This window comes from Thalassophryne amazonica, chromosome 11 (genome assembly GCF_902500255.1).
Source record: "Thalassophryne amazonica chromosome 11, fThaAma1.1, whole genome shotgun sequence".
Lineage (NCBI taxonomy): Eukaryota > Metazoa > Chordata > Actinopteri > Batrachoidiformes > Batrachoididae > Thalassophryne > Thalassophryne amazonica.
Window position 1 is genome coordinate 53,933,894 of NC_047113.1, and position 26,250 is coordinate 53,960,143.

At 41.0% G+C, this 26,250-nt stretch overlaps 1 protein-coding gene across 1 annotated transcript in view; it reads left to right on the forward strand.

The window, feature by feature from the left end:
* xkrx (XK related X-linked) overlaps positions 1-26,250 on the forward strand; it is a 30,960-nt gene continuing 4,710 nt past the window's right edge. Inside the window, exons 1-2 of the mRNA XM_034181728.1 lie at positions 1-996; positions 25,719-25,978. Coding sequence (XP_034037619.1) covers positions 656-996; positions 25,719-25,978 — 601 coding nt within the window. The 5' untranslated portion in view covers positions 1-655. The remainder of the gene's footprint in view (positions 997-25,718; positions 25,979-26,250) is intronic.

The following is a 26,250-nucleotide window of genomic DNA, read 5'->3' on the forward strand; positions in this document are numbered from 1 at the left end:
GCTGTCTTCGCTCCTTTATTTTGAAAGTAACACGCAGCACTTGTGGTTTCGCTTTGTGTGATTCTGTGTGACTTGACGCAGCCGCTGCACCAGACCAGACCCGAAGCACGAAAACAGCTGGTGGACTATCGAACCCACAACCTGCCACCGAGACACGATTAAAAACAGGACTACTTCAAGTCGGAGGAGACGGCGACCGACCCGGTTAAGTTCGTGTGAAAAGACCCGGCGACGAATCCCGCAGGGACCGTGTGTAAAGTGGATTTGTGAGGAATGAACGGCCCGCTGCGGCACGTAGCACACACACACACACACACACCGGGCTCCAAAGTTACAAACAGCGCCGTGGAACCTGGTGCGAAGTTGTGAAGACTCGGCCTAAAGTGTGGTGTGTAAAAGTGAATATTCAGAACCTGAACTGACAAATTCTGGAGGACAGAATCATGTATATGTCTTTATGATAGACGTGTATAATGAAATAAGGACGAGTCCGAACGAATTTCAGATTACAAATCTTGCTTGTTTATCATTCTGACTTGGCAAATTGGAATTATGACAAATCAGAGTGAATTTATAGATGTTTATGGACAGTTGAGTGAAATGCCGTAATAATAAGTGTTTAAATATTTCAAAATAAATTTTATTTGGAGTGGCCATGGAGGAACACGAGAGGGATATCATTGACATGGAACCCCAAGAGCGCCCCCCAGTGGCGGATAACGGAGTCATGATGGTGGTCCAGCACAGGCGTATCCATCCCCCCTTCAGCGTGGTCCTTTCGACGCTCATCTACTGTGCCGAGTTCGTCCTGGCTGCCGTGTTGTGCAGCAGGTACAGCAAGACACACGACTCCGTGTGGCTGGGGTTCACCCTCACCTTCATGCTGGTTCCGGCCGTGCTCATCCAGTTCACCCTCGTGTTTATACACAGAGACTTGGGTCGAGATCGGCCTCTGGTCCTCTTCCTGCACCTGCTGCTGCTGGGCCCCCTAATTAGGTAGGTCAGGTGCAAACCACACACAAGTTCGGGGTAGACCAACCACACTGTGCTACCTACCAGGCAGTATTGGGGTGTTAACTTGTTTGTTCTTTCTCTTGATGCATCTGATGGACTTTCTCCATACAGCCTGGTCTTGCATTTCCTCTACACTCAGTCTCTCTTCTATCAAATCTTCCTGGACTCTATCCCTTCACCCCCCCCACCCCCCTTCTTTTCCCCATGTTTCAATAAGATAGGGATGTTTTTTCCATATTGGAGGTGTTAATCAAATTTCAAATCTATCACAGCCCTTATCTCACAGTTCAGTGAGGACTTGGGTTATCAAATACATAGACCTGGGTTTGATTGCCACTCACGGGTGTCCTGAGACAAGACAATCTGCATTGTTCCAGTCCACCTAGCTGTAAAATAAATCCCAGCCTTTGGTTGGGGAAGTAACCCACAATAGCCTGGCATCCTGTCCAGCTACAGCTGTCAGCTACCATCTGCTTCATGCTGTATTTTCAGATGTAAATACCAGTATAATGGGGCTTGGGGTCTGTGTATAGGACTTAATTCTTCTTTCTGTTTTTAAGGTTGGCAGGCTGCTAAGACGATAGCATAGAGTCTCATACCATTTCTGGGAGAGCACAGAAGTTTTAGAAGTAGGAAAAACTTACGATTTGGTCCACAGAAGATGACCTATGTCTTGTAGACCTGGCCTTTAAAGGTTGCCCATCCAGCACTCATCCAGTTGTTCCATGCAGACTGCACCCAGTTCTCCACTTTCAGCTACCACTGTTCCTAGGAATTTAAATACCAAGTTTACAGCAGTTGGACATCTTGTTCTTCAAGATGTTTCACCAATCATCCAAGTGACTACTTCTGTTTTTAAAACCCCTTGGAGTAAGTAAGTCCCTTCGGCTGCTCCCTTGTTTGCACTCGGGGTCACCACAGCAAATCCAAGGTGGATCTGCATGTTGAATTGGCACAGGTTTTACGCCGGATGCCCTTCCTGACGCAACTGCACATTACATGGCGAAATGTGGCAGGGGTGGGATTTGAACCCAGAACCTTCTGAACTGAAACTAAGTGCATTAACCACTTGGCCACCATGGAGACCAACAAAAAATCCAGTTGCTGTAAAGTTGTCCTGATCTTCTTTAAACCTTAAATATTCTTCCTGCTAATCTTCAAACCTCTGTCTTACGAAACCCTTGTCTGTTCTTTGAACTCCTTTTCTACTTACTCTGCTCTGGAGCTGCACAACACAGTGTCATCTGCACAAAGCATGCACTAGGAGAACTCTTCTTTATTCACCATAGTCAACACATTGACATCCAGGTCAAAAAGGTAAAGAAAAAAAGACCCTTGGTGAAGTGCTATCCTGACGTGAATCTTATCCTGTAGCAAATAGGAAGTCAAACATGATTACATCTGGCAGGAATCATAAAAATGGGTGTAAGATACATTAAATCTCTTGTTCCACTACTAGCTACAGCCCGATGCCGATATTAGGGAGTAGGGATATATCTGCTGATTTATACATAAAACATCCCAGTGATTCCTGACATTTCTTTATCAAACCCTTATTGCAAAGAAATGTACCCAAGGCCGTTTTACAGTTTCACCATGAACTTTATTATAAATAAATATAACCAACAACCAACCAATGTACATCATAATGTCATCGCTTCCCTTTGTCTCTTGTATCTCATGTGAACAAGGGGTGATGGGGTCCCAGCCATGCTTGACAGGATTGCAAACAATACTATTTAATTGTACTTTGCTGGACAACTACATAATTACACTGTTTCCAACAGCAAAAGTGTTTTTCAGCATTGTTTATACAGTAAAATAAAATATTTCATTTTGGCAAAAATAACACCGATACTGATATGTCTGTGGAGCGTTTATATCAGCTGGTATTATTGGCCAATCAATATATCAGTTCCTTCTACTAACCCATATCTCCGTTCCCCTCCAAACCTCTTGTTGTGGAGGCCTTTGCCGTCTCCAAATCAATAAACACCAAATCCAAACCTTTCTGTCTTCCTCTGTACTTGTCCGTGAGCGGTCTCCATGCTGACGGTGCAGTAGTCTTTCCTCTGCCTGGCATAAAACCAAATTGCACTTCCACTCTCACAGTCTCCTCCCTGAGCCTCCTCCCTCGAGTCTTTTCCCAGATCTTTATTGTGTATAATATCAGTTTGATGCCTGTGTTGTTTCTGCAGTCCTGAACATCTGCTTTGTGTTTATAGATGGGTGCAGTCACACTATTCCTGCAATCATGAAGCATTTTCTCCAGATTGTAGATCTTCTGTGTCAGATCATGCAGCATATCTATTCCTTTTGCTATGAAACTCTAAACTTCTCTTTTCATTCCTTCGTCTTAATTTGGGTTGTCAACTCTTCATATGGGGACTCGATCCTAGAATCCCACCACTGGATTTTCTGTATTCACCAACTTTTTAAAATGCTTCTCAATCCTACTATGTTTATTCAAATCCATACCTTAATCATTTTTAATAGGTTTTATCTGCTTAAAATCTTCTCTCCTCTCTCTTGGTTCCCTGACCTCCTTATTTAGCTTCCTCTGCATTTCTCTATCTTTGTTTCTCCTTGATGTCTCCAAGTTCTTTCTTCACCTCTTTCTTAGGCTTTATTCAGATACCAGAATTCAGAAATCTGTGTTTGCAGGTGTCAGAATGCAGATATCCCAGTTGGCATGAGATTGGTGTCCTGCCGCAGTTATAGCGGTTGATACGGGGGGGTGTTTGAAGGTGATGCTGCAGGACACAATTGTTGCAGTTATGCCAGTCATCAAAAGTATAACTGTGTTGACCAATAAAATTATGCCCCTCTTGCAATGGAAAATGTTACACACAGTTCCCTGAATTTGCTGTTGCACATCTGGTTATTGTTGGATCAGCGGAGAATTCCTCTTTATTGCATCGGGCAGTCCAATGTTCTGCCACTAGGATTATTTGTCCAGAAGGTACTCTCCTTCCTGTTGCCATCTTTCAATACTGCGTTTTCATCCATATACTCTACATTGCCAAAAGTACGGTGTCCAAGAGGCCACTACACTTCTTAATTAAGACACCACTAGCAATTAGTGGAACTTGCTGCTGTGCCAGAGTTTAACAGGCCCTATTATTTTATTAGTCTAGCTGCTGTAGTTTGTAAATCAATCTACATGCATCAACTTATATCCATTTATTGAGAAACCAGTTGCAATAAATTATTCCCAAGTATTTAGATTTCCATAGTTAACCCTCTGGGCTCCGAGGGCATTTTTTGGACAGTTCACTTGCCTGGCATACATGATTAATTACTGCTGTTAACGGCTCTCCTTGCATCCCACAATCAAGTTTTATGTCTCTTTTTTTCAGGACAACCTGTACTTTCAAAATCTATATGTTTTTGTTCTGTTTTATAAGTGTAATAAAGGTTTACAATCAAAAATAGGCAAGGAAAAAAATAAAGGGAAAAATAATTTTCCACACACATTTATTCAAAACACACAGCAAACTATAATAAACAACTGTTTTGACACTATAAAGGTAATTTGAGGTCTTGTGTGAAAGACTGAAAAACAAAAAGGTCCAAACAGTAAACACAAATGCACATTTTGAACAATATATACTTAGATATGGTGGTGAAACAATACCAGACACACCCATAGTTACTATTAAACATGAATAGAAAGTCATACGTGGGTTTTCAAAATATGCCATTACATTTTATTTTGAGCGACCTTGAAGGTTTCAATCATGGTTGCTCAAGATTTTATTGTTTGTGTATGAAGGGCACCAGTTATAGACCATAGTTACCATTACCATATTTTACAGATTATAAGTCATGTTTATATTATTTATTTATTTTTACTAGTTTAGGAGGTCCTGTAACTTATACTCCAGTGTGACTTGTATACCGAAAAATCACAAGTTCGTTATTAATAATCATAATAGTGATGATGATGATGAGGATGAGCCTTTCCCAGGAGTCAAAGCACTAAATGAAATAAACTCCCAATAATAAAAGAATAAGTGCGGAATGGTGGTTAGCACTGCTGCCTCACAGCAAGAAGGTCCCAAATCGGTCCTTTTTTTTTTCCACAGAGTTTGCATGTTGTCCTTGTGTTTGCATGGGTTCCCTCCGGGTGCTCCAGTTTCCTCTTAGTTCCAAACACATGCAGTTTTGGTGAACTGATGACTCTAAATTGGTCGTAGGTGTGTGAATGTGTTTGTCTGTCTATATGTGGCCGTGTGAGGGACTGGCGACCTGTCCAGGGTGTACCCCGCCTCCTGCCCAGTGACTGCTGGGATAGGCTCCAGCTCTCTTGTGACCTTTAATTGGAATAAGTGTGTATACAAAATTAATAAAAAGTACAATTCAATGCACAAAAACCCAAAATAAAAGCGCTGATACTCCGGAAATTACGATACACATGGATAGGAAGTCGTAAATTGGCTTATAAGGTGTAATCTGATCTTGAAGATCCTCAAGGTCAGACTCAGGTTGCTGTTAGGAAGCAGAATGTCGTTTCCTCACTGATACAGTGTCCCCGTGGAGGCGGGCCTTTTGCTTGCTAGAGTGTCCCTGTCTATTGGTGTCTCTGTGATAATGAGCTGTATTAGTTTTTAGAATTTTTTATAATATGGTGACTGTTGCAAGCGTGCACTGCATTACGATGTAGTTACACGTATGCTAATCTTAGATCACATTCAGCAGGACTGAGCTCGTGTTAACCTAAAAATGGTTTGTGTTGAACTGAACCTTGGTGTTTTTAGTAAATCGACTTGGAGAAGGTTTACAGTTTACATCATAAACCTCAGCATCAGTTTGGTAGAGGTTCCTGTGCACATAAAACAACAGCAGGACAGTGGCACAAACAGCAAACATAAGCGGGTGTATCAGTTGGGTGTGTGCAATTCTGTCATTGCTTTATGATCCAGTATGTTTGTCCACCCCTCTGAGTTTGACCGCTTATATCTCTGAAACAGCCTTTATGTGTTCTTGAGCGCATGCAGCCACACACTCTGCATATTTAATGTGAGGCTTGTCAGTGCTTTCTGACGTTATCATTTGTCAAACTGTGGATTAATGTCTCTTTTGTTCCTGCAGTGAGGTTATAATCTATTCCTAATACTTGTACTGCACAATATTTAATTCTGTCTGTCCTTACGTCCTTCTTTCTTCTCTGCCTCGTTTTTGCAGATGTGAGTTGTCCTGATGTAAAAGTTAATCCTGTGCAAGGAAATTGAATGTAGTCAGTTAATGTCATACAAACTCTGCATCATCTTAAAGAGTTTCCTTCAGTGTCTGAACATGATAAAGTAGAGTTTGCCCCACAGCTAGTGTCTGTGAAAACACTGTAAAAGGAGTCCTGTTGTCTACAGCAGGATGGACTTTATCACAACTTGTCTCTTTAAATGCAGGCCTTACTCTGAGTAGAATTCTACGTCTGGACCAGTCTGAACCTGCATACCAACACCACATGTTGGTATGCAGGTTCAGACATGGTGGTGTACTTGTTGGTGTATATAGTAGTGTGCAAAACACATTTTGCACACTACAGTAAAACTCTCATATAATGGATTCAGATGGGCCAGAGAATTTTGTCTGTTATAACTGAAATCCGTTATTTGTATGTAACAGATTAGTTATAGTCAGGAGATGCCAAACGATCTACGGGGAATCCTGAATCAGGACCTGCCTCATTTATTGACTGGGTCAAAAATTCCTCTGAAAAAAGTAAACGGTTGCATTAAATAAGCAGCAGGCATTATGTGTTTTAAGCAGATTGTGGTACCTTAAAAAGAGTCCTAAACCCTGATCTATGCTTCTGCAGCTTTTTAACTCCATGGCCATGCAATGACGTCGACGTGCGTGACAGTTTTAAAAGTTCTCCCTCACGTCTCTATGCAAATTTTTCTGGATTATGCTTTTTCTGCATTTTTTTTCTGGATTTTTTGGAGAATTTGTCCTTCTTTCTACAACCTCCAAATCAAAGGTAAAGTGTACAGTTTCTTCCATGAATTGCTTCTGTAATTAGCTGCACACTGCAAAAACTTAAAATATGACGGGACAGGAAGGAGTGAAAACGTAAAAGCGATCACAGCCTTTTGTGGGGTCCAATGTAGCAGGTGCACAGGTCGCATCAGTTTGAAAAAATAAATCAGGGAACGTCAGTGCTGAACTTTAATTTTGTGCCTCTGTTACTGTGCCTGTCCAGACTGCTCTGTCCGGTATATGTGAGGGGTTTTTAATGGAAACGCATTGCGGATGGACAGGATGTTTTGTCCGATGTGAGAGAAAATCTGGTATACAAAATTCAGTATGTACATACTTATTACATGGAAAACCATACAAAAGCATTGGGACTTTTGCTTTTGTCCAGTGAGTGCAAATATTCGGTTTATACGATGATGGATTAGGCGAATTTTACTGTACTACATTTACTACTACTACTACGGCTACATTGTCGCGTGTTATTTAACGTGTCGTTAAATAACATTCAACATGTTCTTTAATCTCGCATCAGAGTCTGGTCTAAAATCAGCTCATCAAGTTAGTACTCTTTACCGTTCACTGTAGAGCCAATGACATTCAAATATCTTGTTTAAATCAGTTTTCAACATGTTAAAAGCAGATATCATTTTTATTTTATTTTTTTTGGTGTACAACATTTTAAAATGAAGCAAAGCCGGTTCATCTTAAATAAAACAAAAGTGGACCACATTATTTACTGTTTTTCTATGATTCAGCTGGATGGTCATGTGTGAGTGAATATTGTAACAGGACGAGCGAGCTTATGTTGGAAGAATGTTCTGAATACTCTCCTGCTCTTTCATGAGAAAATATCAGGTTTTTGGCTGTGTCACATTGACCTTCAGGGGTTAAAAAAAGAAGAAAAGAAAAAACCGGGACACTTCCTTGTTTGGCCTTGGTTCTTGTGCCGGTCAGGCTGTGTGCTGCTGTAGTCACACTGTGAGCAAAGTCTGGCTACAGACTGATATCCTAAATCCAGCTTCAAAAAAACAAAACCTAAAAACCCCTCTATAACATGAAGCCTTGGAAAGTCAGCGTATTGATTCCACTAAGTGAAATCCAGTCTGCCTCTCTGCTTCCATACAGATTTATAAATGCACTTTGGCTGAAACAAACTCCCCTCAGACCACTTTTTCAGCCACTGTGCAAAAACATTTCTACGGAAATTATCTCACTCAATTGGACTTTTGTTTTACTTTTCTATAGATCGTGTTCTCTAAAACTGGGAACAAAGTCTGAGGTCTGCCTGTGACTGTATATCCAGTTTGTGCGTGTTTATTTAAGGATAAGAATATGAGTATGTGAGGAAATTACTTTTTTCTGTACTTGGATCAAGCTGATGAACTGAAGGCCAGATGTGGCCTGCCAGCAGAAAACATCATATTAATATAGCTACTCTCCAGCATTATTTGTTTAAAAATGACACTTCTGCAAATGATATTTTGTCTTCTAGTGTTTTAAGTGCTGACAAAACTGCTGAAAAAGCTGACAGCCAGGTTCGTTGTGTAATTTTGTTTTAGTCAGTAGTTTCATGATCAGAAGTTGCAACGCTCGTTTACAGAAGTATACCTGCTGACTCGCGCGAGAGGTTTAACTAGCAATAAAGCACTTCAGTGACCACTGATCGCAGCGCCATAACTTGTATTGGGAACGCTGCACATTCTATTCCAAATTAAAACATGAAAAAATGTAATAAAATGATCAAATTTGTTATTACTTTGCAGAAAGTGAAGAAAAGGGCTGTTAAAAAAATATCAGTGTCTGCATTTTTCTTCCAGATGAAGGCAGTAAATGTTGTACATGCTGATTGTTGTGCATTTCTCTCTGAAAATCTGAGTAAAATGGGTCATTCCAAACGTTCAGAAGAACAGCGTACTTGGATTAAAAAGTTGAATGGAAGGGGGAAGCATATAAAGAAGTGCAGAAAATGATGGGCTGCTCAGCTAAGATGATCTCACATGGTTTAAAATGGCAACTAAAAAAAGAAAGATGTGGAAGAAAACAGAAACCCACCATTCAAATGGATCGAAGAATAGACAGAATGGCAAAGACTCAGCCCATCATCAGCTCCACGTTGGCATGTGAACCTCATCACTGACAACAATTCGATATGCATCTTGATACACGATCAGCAATACGATACATATAGCGATACGTGATAATACATGATGATACAGACGATACGATGCGATACGATTCACCCCTCTTCCCTATTCGGTGCGATTTGATATGTATTTGATGGCAGGAATTAAAAAATTTAAACAGAAAATAAGAAGCTGCAGTTCAGTATGGTACTATGGTATTCTTCTTCTTCTTTTGATTCTACTAGAAGCAGAGGATTTGTTTTACTTCTTATAAACAGCAAATTTACCAGATTCAACTTTATGGAACAGGAATTGGTTCCCTAACATGTGGAACCTGCTTCATCACACTGTTAGAACTTAAACATTAAGACAACATCACTCTCAATGAGTGACTTAAAGTGAGCCACTCACTGAAAGAGTACCGCCTTGGCAAAAGTAATTTGAGATACCTTTCTCACCAGAATTTTGCTGGAGGTTTACAAAATGAGGAATATCCGAGTGGAGCAGCAGCGGCTGTATGGTTTAGCAGCAACGCATTCTTTACAAACAACCTGCATCTTGTGAAGTTTCCCATCCTTTTTTTAAAAAACAGCCAAGTATCTCCAAACTCCTGATTTAAATGTATTAGGTGCATCAAAAATCTCCAACCGCTCGTGGACCTCCATTTTGTTATGGTAGAAATGTGCTTCGTGGCTTCTGCCCATGCTCAAAACAAAACATGAAGCAGGGATGGTGCATTCAATGTGCCTCGGAAAAATATCGATGCAATCACAATTTCATCCGTCAGTTGAATCGATGCACTCGCATCACGCGTGTTTGTATCTAGATACCGATTCATATTGATTCATCTCCACATGCCTAGCGCTGGAGTGATCAAAGAAGATCTAAACTTATGTGTAAGTACTGTAACAATTAGAAGACGACTATGCAAAGTCAAGCTATGGACAATACACCCCCACAAAGTCCCATTGTTGAAAAAAAAAAATGACGTATTACAATTTGTCAAAGAAAACACTGACTGGCCTAAAGAGAAATGGTGCAACATTTTTGTGGACTTGATGAAAGCAAGATTGTTCTTTTTGGGTCTACGGGATCCTCAAAAACTGAATTCAAGCTACAGAAACGCTGTCAAGACAGTGAAGCATGTGGGGATGTTTCTCATGCTATGGTGTCAGGCCTGTTTATTACATACCAGGGATTATGGATCAGTTTGAATACATCAAAATATTCAAAGAGGTCATGTTGCCTTATGCCAAAGAGCAAATGCCCTTGAAATGGATGTTTCAATAAGACAGCAATCTCAAACACACCAGCAAGTGAGCACCATCTTGCTTCCAGACCAACAAGATTAACGTTATGGAGTGTCCAGTCCCATCCCAGGACCTTAATCCAAAAGAGAATGTGTGGGGTGACATCAAAAATGCTATTTCCAAGGCAAAACCAAGAAATGCAGAGGAATTGTGAAATGTAGTTCAATTGTCCCAGGCTGGAATACCTGTTCAGAGGTGCCACAAATTGGTTGACTCACTGCAACACAGATATGAAGCAGTTCTCAGATACAGTGGTTATACAACTAAATATTTGTTCAGTGTTTTACAGGAAAGCTAAATCTTCAAGCATTTATGCGTTTATACAGCAAATGTTTGACTTCGTAAAGAAAAATGTAGACTATTTTTTTGGAATGGCCTAATATTCCTTTTTCTTCGTTTTCTGTAAAGTAATAAATTTGTAGTGCCTGACAACGATTGAAATTTTTAATTGCATGATGTTCTGCAATTAATCACACTGTTGTGCGATTAATGTTTATATCGCATCAAATCACAACAAAGCTGCCTCAAGGCACTTCACACAAGTAAGGTCTAACCTTAACCCCCTAGAGCATAGGTGTCAAACTGATTCCAGAAAGGGCCAAGAGGGTGCAGGTTTTCTTTGTAACCACCAACTCCACCAGGTGATTTCACTGATGAACTCTTCCTATCTGCTCAAAGTGATGTTCATCAGTGAAATCACCTGCTGGAGCCCTAGAGCAAGCACACAGGTAGGTAAGGAAAAACTCCCTCTGATAATATTGAGGAAGAAACCTCAAGCAGACCAGACTCAAAGGGGTGACCCACTGCTTAGGCCATGCTACCAAAAAGGTTTACAGTACAGAACACAACACAACAACAATTGACGAGAGTCCATGCAGGCATCTAGTCCACTGTCAGAGGGAGGGGTTAGGGAGGTGTTTGCAAACCAAAAGTTTGCAAAGACTTTAAACAAAGGAAGTGGTTATTCATACATAACTATATTAATAATTCCAAATTCTGTTCGCACATGGCATAGCCTGGTTAGGGGTAGGGATTATGATTAGCATGGGTGGTTGTGGTTAACACAGTTTAGGAATCTACATATCAATAGTCAATACATGAACAATTATGTAGCCTCATGATCATGTGATCTACATTGTGTCTCTCTCTCACTGAGAGAGACACTACATTCCAATAGAATTTCACCATACAATATACCTACGTAGGAATAACAAGTTCCTGAACAAATAATGTGCTTACCTAGCGATGTCCAGCAGTCTCTGGTGAGAGCAACAGTTGGTGCACATTCTAACACTGTCGCTTTTGTAGTCCTCTCCTTTTCATATAACTGGTGCATTCTTCTTTTGATGGTGTGTCTTGAGGGAGGCTCATCCTAAGAATGTTCCTCAGACCGACATCTTCCACATTACAAATCAGGCTGCAGTTTGTAGCTATTCACTTCACCATGTCATTTGTTAGCGTGTCTCGCTTTTGTTTATCTATACTTGTCCCACATGCTGTATCCAGCGTAGTCTACTGAAGCCTCCCTCCAGTGTTTGAGTGGGTAATTTTCTAGCATCCATGGTGTGTATTGCATTTAAGTATTCACAACGCTGGAAAGCCATGACAAAATCTCTTGTTAAAAGTGAAATCTGCCGGAAAAATGGCTGATGTCCAGCTCTTGTGATAACCAGAGAAAGAGCACACGACGGTCTCGTATCCACAGAGCCATCTGTTTAGAAATGGTCCGGTGGCTTGTGCCGAGCGTCCTTAAAGGGGAATTACGTCACCCACAGGCGTGGAAAAACTCACGCATGCGCACGAGGGTTCAAGCATGTCTGACGTAAAAACATATGAATGAAATCCATATAGTTTTTTAAAAAAATAAAAAGGACCGTTACTTTATTGACAGACCTCGTAGAACACAAACTGCAACAAAAATGATAGGAGGTTATCAAATTATGTATCGGCACAATGTGACTAACTTATAACTTATACATATAAAAGTGGAAGAAGAAAATGTCATCTTAACAGCAAATACTTGAAATTTAAAGCTACACTGTGTTGGATGTAGAGGCTTTTATTAGCAGAGTGTAGCATTCATATCCATGTGTGCATTGGTATATAATTACCTGCAACAAGCAATCCCTGTGTTTTCTTAATCTCACAATGTGCCCTTGACATCGGTGTGGGAGGGGGCAGTAAACCCTACACACTGTAGCTTTAAAGTGTGATGTTTGGGTGAAACTACCCTTTCAAAAATTCTTGAAAGGGTAGTTGTAAAACAGCTAACTGATCATCTGCAGAGGAATGGTCTATTTGAAGAGTTTCAGTCAGGTTTTAGAATTCATCATAGTACAGAAACAGCATTAGTGAAGGTTACAAATGATCTTCTTATGGCCTCGGACAGTGGACTCATCTCTGTGCTTGTTCTGTTAGACCTCAGTGCTGCTTTTGATACTGTTGACCATAAAATTTTATTACAGAGATTAGAGCATGCCATAGGTATTAAAGGCACTGCGCTGCGGTGGTTTGAATCATATTTGTCTAATAGATTACAATTTGTTCATGTAAATGGGGAATCTTCTTCACAGACTAAAGTTAATTATGGAGTTCCACAAGGTTCTGTGCTAGGACCAATTTTATTCACTTTATACATGCTTCCCTTAGGCAGTATTATTAGACGGTATTGCTTAAATTTTCATTGTTACGCAGATGATACCCAGCTTTATCTATCCATGAAGCCAGAGGACACACACCAATTAGTTAAACTGCAGGATTGTCTTACAGACATAAAGACATGGATGACCTCTAATTTCCTGCTTTTAAACTCAGATAAAACTGAAGTTATTGTACTTGGCCCCACAAATCTTAGAAACATGGTGTCTAACCAGATCCTTACTCTGGATGGCATTACCCTGACCTCTAGTAATACTGTGAGAAATCTTGGAGTCATTTTTGATCAGAATATGTCATTCAAAGCGCATATTCAACAAATATGTAGGACTGCTTTTTTGCATTTATGCAATATCTCTAAAATCAGAAAGGTCTTGTCTCAGAGTGATGCTGAAAAACTAATTCATGCATTTATTTCCTCTAGGCTGGACTATTGTAATTCATTATTATCAGGTTGTCCTAAAAGTTCCCTAAAAAGCCTTCAGTTAATTCAAAATGCTGCAGCTAGAGTACTGACGGGGACTAGAAGGAGAGAGCATATCTCACCCATATTGGCCTCTCTTCATTGGCTTCCTGTTAATTCTAGAATAGAATTTAAAATTCTTCTTCTTACTTATAAGGTTTTGAATAATCAGGTCCCATCTTATATTAGGGACCTCGTAGTACCATATCACCCCAATAGAGTGCTTCGCTCTCAGACTGCAGGCTTACTTGTAGTTCCTAGGGTTTTTAAGAGTAGAATGGGAGGCAGAGCCTTCAGCTTTCAGGCTCCTCTCCTGTGGAACCAGCTCCCAATTCAGATCAGGGAGACAGACACCCTCTCTACTTTTAAGATTAGGCTTAAAACTTTCCTTTTTGCTAAAGCTTATAGTTAGGGCTGGATCAGGTGACCCTGAACCATCCCTTAGTTATGCTGCTATAGACGTAGACTGCTGGGGGGTTCCCATGATGCACTGTTTCTTTCTCTTTTTGCTCTGTATGCACCACTCTGCATTTAATCATTAGTGATCGATCTCTGCTCCCCTCCACAGCATGTCTTTTTCCTGGTTCTCTCCCTCAGCCCCAACCAGTCCCAGCAGAAGACTGCCCCTCCCTGAGCCTGGTTCTGCTGGAGGTTTCTTCCTGTTAAAAGAGAGTTTTTCCTTCCCACTGTAGCCAAGTGCTTGCTCACAGGGGGTCGTTTTGACCGTTGGGGTTTTACATAATTATTGTATGGCCTTGCCTTACAATATAAAGCGCCTTGGGGCAACTGTTTGTTGTGATTTGGCGCTATATAAAAAAATTGATTGATTGATTGATTGAAATGCACTGAATACATCAGACAATATGCTTTAGAGCAGCACAGGGTTTGTGTTTTTTTAAGAAGAAAATTGATGCAGCATATGAGGGTTTATATACTCAACAAAACACTCAACAAAAATATAAATGCAACACTTTTGGTTTTGCTCCCATTTTGTATGAGATGAACTCAAAGATCTAAAACTTTTTCCACACACACAATATCACCATTTCCCTCAAATATTGTTCACAAACCAGTCTAAATCTGTGATAGTGAGCATTTCTCCTTTGCTGAGATAATCCATCCCACCTCACAGGTGTGCCATATCAAGATGCTGATTAGACACCATGATTCGTGCACAGGTGTGCCTTAGACTGCCCACAATAAAAGGCCACTCTGAAAGGTGCAGTTTTATCACACAGCACAATGCCACAGATGTCGCAAGATTTGAGGGAGCGTGCAATTGGCATGCTGACAGCAGGAATGTCAACCAGAGCTGTTGCTTGTGTATTGAATGTTCATTTCTCTACCATAAGCCGTCTCCAAAGGCGTTTCAGAGAATTTGGCAGTACATCCAACCAGCCTCACAACTGCAGACCACGTGTAACCACACCAGCCCAGGACCTCCACATCCAGCATGTTCACCTCCAAGATCATCTGAGACCAGCCACTCGGACAGCTGCTGAAACAATCGGTTTGCATAACCAAAGAATTTCTGCACAAACTGTCAGAAACCGTCTCAGGGAAGCTCATCTGCATGCTCATCGTCCTCATCGGGGTCTCGACCTGACTCCAGTTCGTCGTCGTAACCGACTTGAGTGGGCAAATGCTCACATTCACTGGCGTTTGGCACGTTGGAGAGGTGTTCTCTTCACGGATGAATCCCGGTTCACACTGTTCAGGGCAGATGGCAGACAGCGTGTGTGGCGTCATGTGGGTGAGCGGTTTTCTGATGTCAATGTTGTGGATCAAGTGGCCCATGGTGGCGGTGGGGTTATGGTATGGGCAGGCATCTGTTATGGACGAAGAACACATTTTATTGATGGCATTTTGAATGCACAGAGATACCGTGACGAGATCCTGAGTTCCATTGTTGTGCCATACATCCAAGAACATCACCTCATGTTGCAGCAGGATAATGCACGGCCCCATGTTGCAAGGATCTGTACACAATTCTTGGAAGCTGAAAATGTCCCAGTTCTTGCATGGCCGGCATACTCACCGGACATGTCACCCATTGAGCATGTTTGGGATGCTCTGGACCGGCGTATACGACAGCGTGTACCAGTTCCTGCCAATATCCAGCAACTTGGCACAGCCATTGAAGAGGAGTGGACCAACATTCCACAGGCCACAATTGACAACCTGATCAACTCTATGTGAAGGAGATGTGTTGCACTGCATGAGGCAAATGGTGGTCACACCAGATACTGACTGGTATCCCCCCCAATAAAACAAAACTGCACCTTTCAGAGTGGCCTTTTATTGTGGGCAGTCTAAGGCACACCTGTGCACTAATCATGGTGTCTAATCAGCATCTTGATATGGCACACCTGTGAGGTGGGATGGATTATCTCAGCAAAGGAGAAGTGCTCACTATCACAGATTTAGACTGGTTTGTGAACAATATTTGAGGGAAATGGTGATATTGTGTATGTGGAAAAAGTTGTAGATCTTTGAGTTCATCTCATACAAAATGGGAGCAAAACCAAAAGTGTTGCGTTTATATTTTTGTTGAGTATATATATATATATATATATATATATATATATATATATACACACACACAGTAGTGTTCAGAATAATAGTAGTGCTATGTGACTAAAAAGATTAATCCAGGTTTTGAGTATATTTCTTATTCTTACATGGGAAACAAGGTACCAGTAGATTCAGTAGATTCTCACAAATCCAACAAGACCAGGCATTCATGATATGCACACTCTTAAGGCTATGAAATTGGGCTATTAGTAAAAAAAAAAGTAGAAAAGGGTGTTCACAATAGTAGTAGCATCTGCTGTTGACACTACGAACTCAAAACTATTTTAAAGCATGTGAGATCATTTTAGCTGAGCAGCCCATCATTTTCTGCACTTCTTTATATGCTTCCCCCTTCATTCAACTTTTTAATCAAAGTATGCTGTTCTTCTGAACGTTTGGAATGACCCATTTTACTCAGATTTTCAGAGAGAAATGCACAACAACCAGCATGTACAACATTTACTGCCTTCATCTGGAAGAAAAATGCAGACACTGCTATTTTTTGAACAGCCTAATACCCCTTTTTTTTCACTTTCTGCAAAGTAATAACAAATTTGATCATTTTATTACATTTTTTTTTTTCATTTTAATTTGGAATAGAATGTGCAGCATTCCCAATACAAGTTATGGCGCTGTGATCAGTGGTCGCTGAAGTGCTTTATTGCTAGTTAAACCTCTCACGCGAGTCAGCAGGTATACTTCTGGAAACGAGCGTTGCAACTTCTGATCATGAAACTACTGACTAAAACAAAATTACACAACAAACCTGGCTGTCAGCTTTTTCAGCAATTTTGTCAGCACTTAACAAAACAGTAGAAGACAAAATATCATTTGCAGAAGTGTCATTTTTAAACAAATAATTCTGGAGAGTAGTAGATAAGCTTGAATCTTCGACTGAACTGGGTTGCTTGACGTGAGGACGTTTTGCTTCAAATCGCAGAAGCTTCCTCAGCTAAAATTCTTTCTCTGGTAGTCTGACTTCTGTCTTGACTCTTGTAGAGAAGAATAAAACAGAAGCCAACAAAAGCTGGAGTTTTAACCTAATACACTACATTGCTCTGTTTATATCTACTCTTTGGTTCAAACCACCCCCTTGAACACAAGCTCAGGGTGATCAGGACACTTCAACACAGAGCCCTACAGGTGCCCACAACTGCAGAGGGAAGGGCTAAAGAACAACAACTTGTCCGGAAAGCCCTCACAGTATGTGGGTACCCACGATGGTGCCTGGACAAAGTGCAGAAGTCCCAGAGAACAAAGAGACCAGATAGACAGGAGACGGAGACAAGAAGAAGAGTGTCTCTCCCTTATTTAGCAGGAGTAGGGGAAAAACTACAAAGGATCTTCAGACAGCACAAAATCCCAGTTTACTTTAAACCGGTTAACACCTTGAGACAGAAATTAGTTCACCCTAAGGACAGGATCCCTAGTTACAAACAGAGCAATGTAGTGTATTCAATCAGTTGTCAGGAAAACTGTAACGAACACTACATAGGTGAGACTAAGCAACCTTTACACAAATGGCTATACCAGCACCGCAGAGAGGGCGCCAGTGGACCTCAGTCTGCAGTGCATCTCCACCTTAAAGACACTAACCACATGTTTGAGGACAAGGAAGTTAAAATATTAGCTAGAGAGAAGAAATGGTTTGAGAGAGGGGTCAAGGAGGCATTCATTGTGAAACGTTTGAAACCCAGCCTTAACCGGGGAGGGGGTCTCAGACATACTTTGTCCCCTGTTTACAATGAGGTACTCAGGTCAAAGCAGTTTCAGTCTTTTGTTCATGGTAATGAGTCATTCACATGATCAAGAGAGTCGTCAAGGGAACCATCAGGAGAGGCTTCCGTCCCATCATTAGGAGGGACAGCTGCCCTGTCATTAGGAGGGTGCTAACTAGAGCATAATAGGTGCTAATTAGAGGTATTGTTTAGTTACTAGCCTGTAGCAGTCAGCCTCTCGGTAGGAGAGGTCTGGGTAGGTTAAAAACTCCAGCTTTTGTTGGCTTCTGTTTTATTATTCTCTACAAGAGTCAAGACAGAAGTCAGACTACCAGAGCAAGAATTTTAGCTGAGGAAGCTTCTGCGATTTGAAGCGAAACGTCCTCACGTCAAGCAACCCAGTCCAGTCGAAGATTCAAGCTTCTCTACTATGGAAACCACCTGGACAACTGAGAGCCTACACAGAAACAAGCTGGAGAGTAGCTATATTAATGTTTTCTGCTGGCAGGCCACATCTGGCCTTCAGTTCAGCCAGCTTGATCAAGTACAGAAAAAAGTAATTTCCTCACATACTCAAATTCCTATCCTTAAATAAACACGCACAAACTGGATATACAGTCACAGGCAGACCTCAGACCTTGTTCCCAGTTTTAGAGAACAAGATCTATAGAAAAGTAAAACAAAAGTCCAATTGAGTGAGATAATTTCTGTAGAAATGCTTTTGCACAGCAGCTGAAAAAAAAAAACAACTATATATACAGTAGTGTTCAGAATAATAGTAGTGCTATGTGACTAAAAAGATTAATCCAGGTTTTGAGTATATTTCTTATTGTTACATGGGAAACAAGGTACCAGTAGATTCAGTAGATTCTCACAAATCCAACAAGACCAAGCATTCATGATATGCACACTCTTAAGGCTATGAAATTGGGCTATTAGTTAAAAAAAAAAGTAGAAAATGGGGTGTTTACAATAATAGTAGCATCTGCTGTTGACACTAAAAACTCAAAACTATCATGTTCAAGCTGCTTTTTTAGCAATCCTGTGAATCACTAAACTATCAATCAATCAATCAATCAATCAATTTTTTTATATAGCGCCAAATCACAACAAACAGTTGCCCCAAGGCGCTTTATATTGTAAGGCAAGGCCATACAATAATTATGTAAAACCCCAACGGTCAAAACGACCCCCTGTGAGCAAGCACTTGGCTACAGTGGGAAGGAAAACCTCTCTTTTAACAGGAAGAAACCTCCAGCAGAACCAGGCTCAGGGAGGGGCAGTCTTCTGCTGGGACTGGTTGGGGCTGAGGGAGAGAACCAGGAAAAAGACATGCTGTGGAGGGGAGCAGAGATCGATCACTAATGATTAAATGCAGAGTGGTGCATACAGAGCAAAAAGAGAAAGAAACAGTGCATCATGGGAACCCCCCAGCAGTCTACGTCTATAGCAGCATAACTAAGGGATGGTTCAGGGTCACCTGATCCAGCCCTAACTATAAGCTTTAGCAAAAAGGAAAGTTTTAAGCCTAATCTTAAAAGTAGAGAGGGTGTCTGTCTCCCTGATCTGAATTGGGAGCTGGTTCCACAGGAGAGGAGCCTGAAAGCTGAAGGCTCTGCCTCCCATTCTACTCTTACAAACCCTAGGAACTACAAGTAAGCCTGCAGTCTGAGAGCGAAGCGCTCTATTGGGGTGATATGGTACTACGAGGTCCCTAAGATAAGATGGGACCTGATTATTCAAAACCTTATAAGTAAGAAGAAGAATTTTAAATTCTATTCTAGAATTAACAGGAAGCCAATGAAGAGAGGCCAATATGGGTGAGATATGCTCTCTCCTTCTAGTCCCCGTCAGTACTCTAGCTGCAGCATTTTGAATTAACTGAAGGCTTTTTAGGGAACTTTTAGGACAACCTGATAATAATGAATTACAATAGTCCAGCCTAGAGGAAATAAATGCATGAATTAGTTTTTCAGCATCACTCTGAGACAAGACCTTTCTGATTTTAGAGATATTGCGTAAATGCAAAAAAGCAGTCCTACATATTTGTTTAATATGTGCTTTGAATGACATATCCTGATCAAAAATGACTCCAAGATTTCTCACAGTATTACTAGAGGTCAGGGTAATGCCATCCAGAATAAGGATCTGGTTAGACACCATGTTTCTAAGATTTGTGGGGCCAAGTACAATAACTTCAGTTTTATCTGAGTTTAAAAGCAGGAAATTAGAGGTCATCCATGTCTTTATGTCTGTAAGACAATCCTGCAGTTTAGCTAATTGGTGTGTGTCCTCTGGCTTCATGGATAGATAAAGCTGGGTATCATCTGCGTAACAATGAAAATTTAAGCAATACCGTCTAATAATACTGCCTAAGGGAAGCATGTATAAAGTGAATAAAATTGGTCCTAGCACAGAACCTTGTGGAACTCCATAATTAACTTTAGTCTGTGAAGAAGATTCCCCATTTACATGAACAAATTGTAATCTATTAGACAAATATGATTCAAACCACCGCAGCGCAGTGCCTTTAATACCTATGGCATGCTCTAATCTCTGTAATAAAATTTTATGGTCAACAGTATCAAAAGCAGCACTGAGGTCTAACAGAACAAGCACAGAGATGAGTCCACTGTCCGAGGCCATAAGAAGATCATTTGTAACCTTCACTAATGCTGTTTCTGTACTATGATGAATTCTAAAACCTGACTGAAACTCTTCAAATAGACCATTCCTCTGCAGATGATCAGTTAGCTGTTTTACAACTACCCTTTCAAGAATTTTTGAGAGAAAAGGAAGGTTGGAGATTGGCCTATAATTAGCTAAGATAGCTGGGTCAAGTGATGGCTTTTTAAGTAATGGTTTAATTACTGCCACCTTAAAAGCCTGTGGTACATAGCCAACTAACAAAGATAGATTGATCATATTTAAGATCGAAGCATTAAATAATGGTAGGAATGGGGTCTAATAAACATGTTGATGGTTTGGATGAATTAACTAATGAAAATAACTCAGACAGAACAATCGGAGAGAAAGAGTCTAACCAAATACCGGCATCACTGAAAGCAGCCAAAGATAACGATACGTCTTTGGGATGGTTATGAGTAATTTTTTCTCTAATAGTTAAAATTTTGTTAGCAAAGAAAGTCATGAAGTCATTACTAGTTAAAGTTAATGGAATACTCAGCTCAATAGAGCTCTGACTCTTTGTCAGCCTGGCTACAGTGCTGAAAAGAAACCTGGGGTTGTTCTTATTTTCTTCAATTAGTGATGAGTAGAAAGATGTCCTAGCTTTACGGAGGGCTTTTTTATAGAGCAACAGACTCTTTTTCCAGGCTAAGTGAAGATCTTCTAAATTAGTGAGACGCCATTTCCTCTCCAACTTACGGGTTATCTGCTTTAAGCTACGAGTTTGTGAGTTATACCACGGAGTCAGGCACTTCTGATTTAAAGCTCTCTTTTTTAGAGGAGCTACAGCATCCAAAGTTGTCTTCAATGAGGATGTAAAACTATTGACGAGATACTCTATCTCACTTACAGAGTTTAGGTAGCTACTCTGCACTGTGTTGGTATATGGCATTAGAGAACATAAAGAAGGAATCATATCCTTAAACCTAGTTACAGCGCTTTCTGAAAGACTTCTAGTGTAATGAAACTTATTCCCCACTGCTGGGTAGTCCATCAGAGTAAATGTAAATGTTATTAAGAAATGATCAGACAGAAGGGAGTTTTCAGGGAATACTGTTAAGTCTTCTATTTCCATACCATAAGTCAGAACAAGATCTAAGATATGATTAAAGTGGTGGGTGGACTCATTTACTTTTTGAGCAAAGCCAATAGAGTCTAATAATAGATTAAATGCAGTGTTGAGGCTGTCATTCTCAGCATCTGTGTGGATGTTAAAATCGCCCACTATAATTATCTTATCTGAGCTAAGCACTAAGTCAGACAAAAGGTCTGAAAATTCACAGAGAAACTCACAGTAACGACCAGGTGGACGATAGATAATAACAAATAAAACTGGTTTTTGGGACTTCCAATTTGGATGGACAAGACTAAGAGTCAAGCTTTCAAATGAATTAAAGCTCTGTCTGGGTTTTTGATTAATTAATAAGCTGGAATGGAAGATTGCTGCTAATCCTCCGCCCCGGCCCGTGCTACGAGCATTCTGACAGTTAGTGTGACTCGGGGGTGTTGACTCATTTAAACTAACATATTCATCCTGCTGTATCCAGGTTTCTGTAAGGCAGAATAAATCAATATGTTGATCAATTACTATATAATTTACCAACAGGGACTTAGAAGAGAGAGACCTAATGTTTAATAGACCACATTTAACTGTTTTAGTCTGTGGTGCAGTTGAAGGTGCTATATTATTTTTTCTTTTTGAGTTTTTATGCTTAAATAGATTTTTGCTGGTTATTGGTGGTCTGGGAGCAGGCACCGTCTCTACGGGGATGGGGTAATGAGGGGATGGCAGGGGGAGAGAAGCTGCAGAGAGGTGTGTAAGACTACAACTCTGCTTCCTGGTCCCAACCCTGGATAGTCACGGTTTGGAGGATTTAAGAAAATTGGCCAGATTTCTAGAAATGAGAGCTGCTCCATCCAAAGTGGGATGGATGCCGTCTCTCCTAACAAGACCAGGTTTTCCCCAGAAGCTTTGCCAATTATCTATGAAGCCCACCTCAAAACTAGTATTTAGTTGTATGACCACAGTTCTTCATGATTTCTTCACATCTGCGAGGCATTAATTTTGTTGGTTTGGAACCAAGATTTTGCTCGTTTACTAGTGTGTTGGGGTCATTGTCTTGTTGGAACACCATTTCAAGGGCATGTCCTCTTCAGCATAAGGCAACATGACCTCTTCAAGTATTTTGACATATCCAAACTGATCCATGATACCTGGTATGCGATATATAGGCCCAACACCATAGTAGGAGAAACATGCCCATATCATGATGCTTGCACAACCATGCCTCACTGTCTTCACTGTGAACTGTGGCTTGAATTCAGAGTTTGGGGGTCGTCTTACAAACTGTCTGCGGCCCTGGACTCAAAAAGAACAATTTTACTCTCATCAGTCCACAAACTATTCCTCCATTTCTCTTTTGGCCAGTTGATGTGTTCTTTGGCAAATTGTAACCTCTTCTGCACGTCTTTTATTTAACAGAGGGACTTTGCGGGGGAAAGTCCCCTCTCTTGCAAATAAATTAGCTTCACACAGGCGTCTTCTAACTGTCACAGCACTTACAGGTAACTCCAGACTGTCTTTGATCATCCTGGAGCTGATCAGTGGCTGAGCCTTTGCCATTCTGGTTATTCTTCTATCAATTTTGATGGTTGTTTTCCATTTTCTTCCATGTGTCTCTGGTTTTTTGTCCATTTTAAAGCATTGGAGATCATTGTAGATGAACAGCCTATAATTTTTTGCACCTGTGTATTATTTTTCCCCTCTCCAGTCACCTTTTAAATCAAACTACACTGTTCTTCTGAACAATGTCTTGAACGTCCCATTTTCCTCAGGCTTTCAACGAGAAAAGCATGTTCAACAGGTGCTGGCTTCATCCTTAAATAGGGGACACCTGATTCACACCTGTTTGTTCCACAAAATTGACGAACTCACTGACTAAATGCCACACTACTATTATTGTGAACACCCCCTTTTCTACTTTTTTTTTTTTTTTACTAATAGCCCAATTTCATAGCCTTAAGACTGTGCATATCATGAATGCTTGGTCTTGTTGGATTTGTGAGAATATACTGAATCTACTGGTACCTTGTTTTCCATGTAACAATACGAAATATACTCAAAACCTGGATTAATCTTTTTAGTCACATAGCAGTACTATTATTCTGAACATTACTGTATACGAGGTCTGTTAGAAAAGTATCCGACCTTATTATTTTTTCAAAAACCATATGGATTTGAATCACGTGTGATTACATCAGACATGCTTGAACCCTCGTGGGCATGCGAGAGTTTTTTCACACCTGTCGGTTACGTCATTCGCCTGTGGGCAGTCTTTGAGTGAGGAGTGGCCCACCCTCTCGTCGATTTTTTTCATTGTTTAGGAATGGCTCAGAGACTGCTGCTTTGTTTGTTCAAAATTTTTTCAAAAACTAAGGCACAACTGAGTGGACACCATTCGGTAAATTCAGCTGGTTTTTGGTAAAAATTTTAACAGCTGATGAGAGATTTTGGTCTGTAAGTGTCACTTTAAGGACGGCCCACGGCGCCTGACGGCGATCTGCGCTTCGAGGCGGCGGCGTCTCGCTGTTTCAAGCTGAAAACTTCCACATTTCAGGCTCTGTTCACCCAGGTCATCGTCAGAGAACAGAGAAGTTTCAGGTTGGCATGAGGAGTTTATGCGGACATTCCACTGTTAAAGGAGATTTTGTAATGAAAGAACGTGCAGGCAGATTCGCATGTCGGGCAGACCCGACCGCAGGGGGTCGCGACAGGAAAAACACCTCCATTGGAAACCTTAACGGACAAGTTGGAACATGCCCAGCTGTTAAACAATTTCTCAGATACTCACTTGTTGAAAGCCACCAAAAGCCGCCTGAATTTTACAAATGGTTTTCAACGCGGAGGAGTTTTTCCTGTCGCGGCGCAGACGGATTTGCGTCGTCGTCACGGAACCGACTCGGCGAATTTGCCCGCACGTTCTTTCATTACAAAATCTCCTTTAACAGTGGAATGTCCGCATAAACGCCTCATGCCAACTTCTTCTGAAACTTCTCTGTTCTCTGACGACGACCTGGGTGAACAGAGCCTTAAATTAGGATGTTTTCAGCTCGAAACAGCCAGACGGACGCCACCTCCGACCGCGCCGCGCCGATCCGCTTTGTGAGCTGTCCTTAAAGCGAAAGAAACTCCACAATCTCTCATCAGCCGTTAAACTTTTCACCGAGAACCAGCTGAATTTCTCGCATCGCACGTGATTCAAATCCATATAGGTTTTTTTTTTTTTTTTTTTTTTTTTTTAGAAAACTGCCGGTTAGTTTTCCAATAAACCTCATATATAGTTGTTTTTTTTTTTTGTTTGTTTTTGTTTTTTTGACCGCCCCCTGTGTTGCCCCCCTTCCTCAGAGGACAGAAGCTAGTTGTGTAATATGTCTATAATACTTACGCAGCATGAGGCCAGCAGAGTTCATCGGCACACATGTGAACCGCGATGATGTTAATTCACAGGGGGATTCTTTAGACTTCTGGATCTCATCTCACAGTAGGAGATGTTGGTATTTTGGAACAAAAGATAACATTCCACCAACGTGCTGTTAGATTTTGGGATGCACTGAGGATCCTCAGAGGACTGGGTGGTGCCTTCAAGGCAGATGTGCGGAACTGTTTGTTTCAGGTTATTATTCAGGTCTTACTCTGGGATTATGATGCAGGTATTTTGCTGTTGGCACTCACAAATTCTTGCACTTCAAATTGTCAAATTCTGTGGGTTTCAGCTGGATCCATACTTTAATAAGATTTGTGTCATTTTGTATTCGATCGAGACATCTTTGCAGCTCATGCAGAGTCTTCTTTCTGAGACGATGGTGGAAAACATGTTTGTCTTCTAAGCTGCCTTAATTTCCCCCTTGTGACCTGAGAACACTGAGAGCATTTACCTTGCAAACGTTAAGGGAACCACACCCAGAGGTTTTCAGTTTTCTCCATTCAGGCCTCAGGGGACAGGCCCTTTTATTTCCATCCCTTTACTGCCCTCTGGTGGAGCCACAGCTCAGCGCATGGGTTTAAATGGGATTTAAAAACAGCATTTGATCTAGGTTGTATTTTCAGCAGCAGATGTTTGATATATTATTACTAATAAATTATTATAGTCCCACATTTTCACTGCAGGGTGCCTGTTCTTCTTCTCTTCAGGTGCATTGAGGCGCTGGTGATCTATTTCAAGGCAGATAAAAAGGAGGAGCCGTATGTCACCATCTCCAGGAAGATAAGTCTGAAGAAGGGGCAGGGGACAACCATGGAGTGGGAAATCGGCCAATCAGAGCGGAACCTCGCTGCTCACAGGAACGCCTTCAAACGCATGGCGGTCATCCAAGCATTTCTGGGCTCCACCCCTCAGCTGACGCTCCAGCTCTATGCCACCATCCAGGAGAAATACGTCCTCCCCCTCAGATGTAAGAAGATGAAGTTGATGTCATTGAGGGCTTTACTGTGGTGCATCCAGAATTTTAAAATTGCAGCTCTTGAAGCTGAGTCAGGAACTGGAAATTAATTTAAGGGTTAGGGTTAGGGATTTAAGAGTAATGTAAGGCTATAGGATCTACAGACTATATGTGCAGACTTCCTTAAGAATCACATATAACGTGGGTGATGTCCAGGTAGTCTGTTTTCTATTTGGACACATTCTGTACTGAAATTCTATCACTAAATTGATGCTCAGTGCATT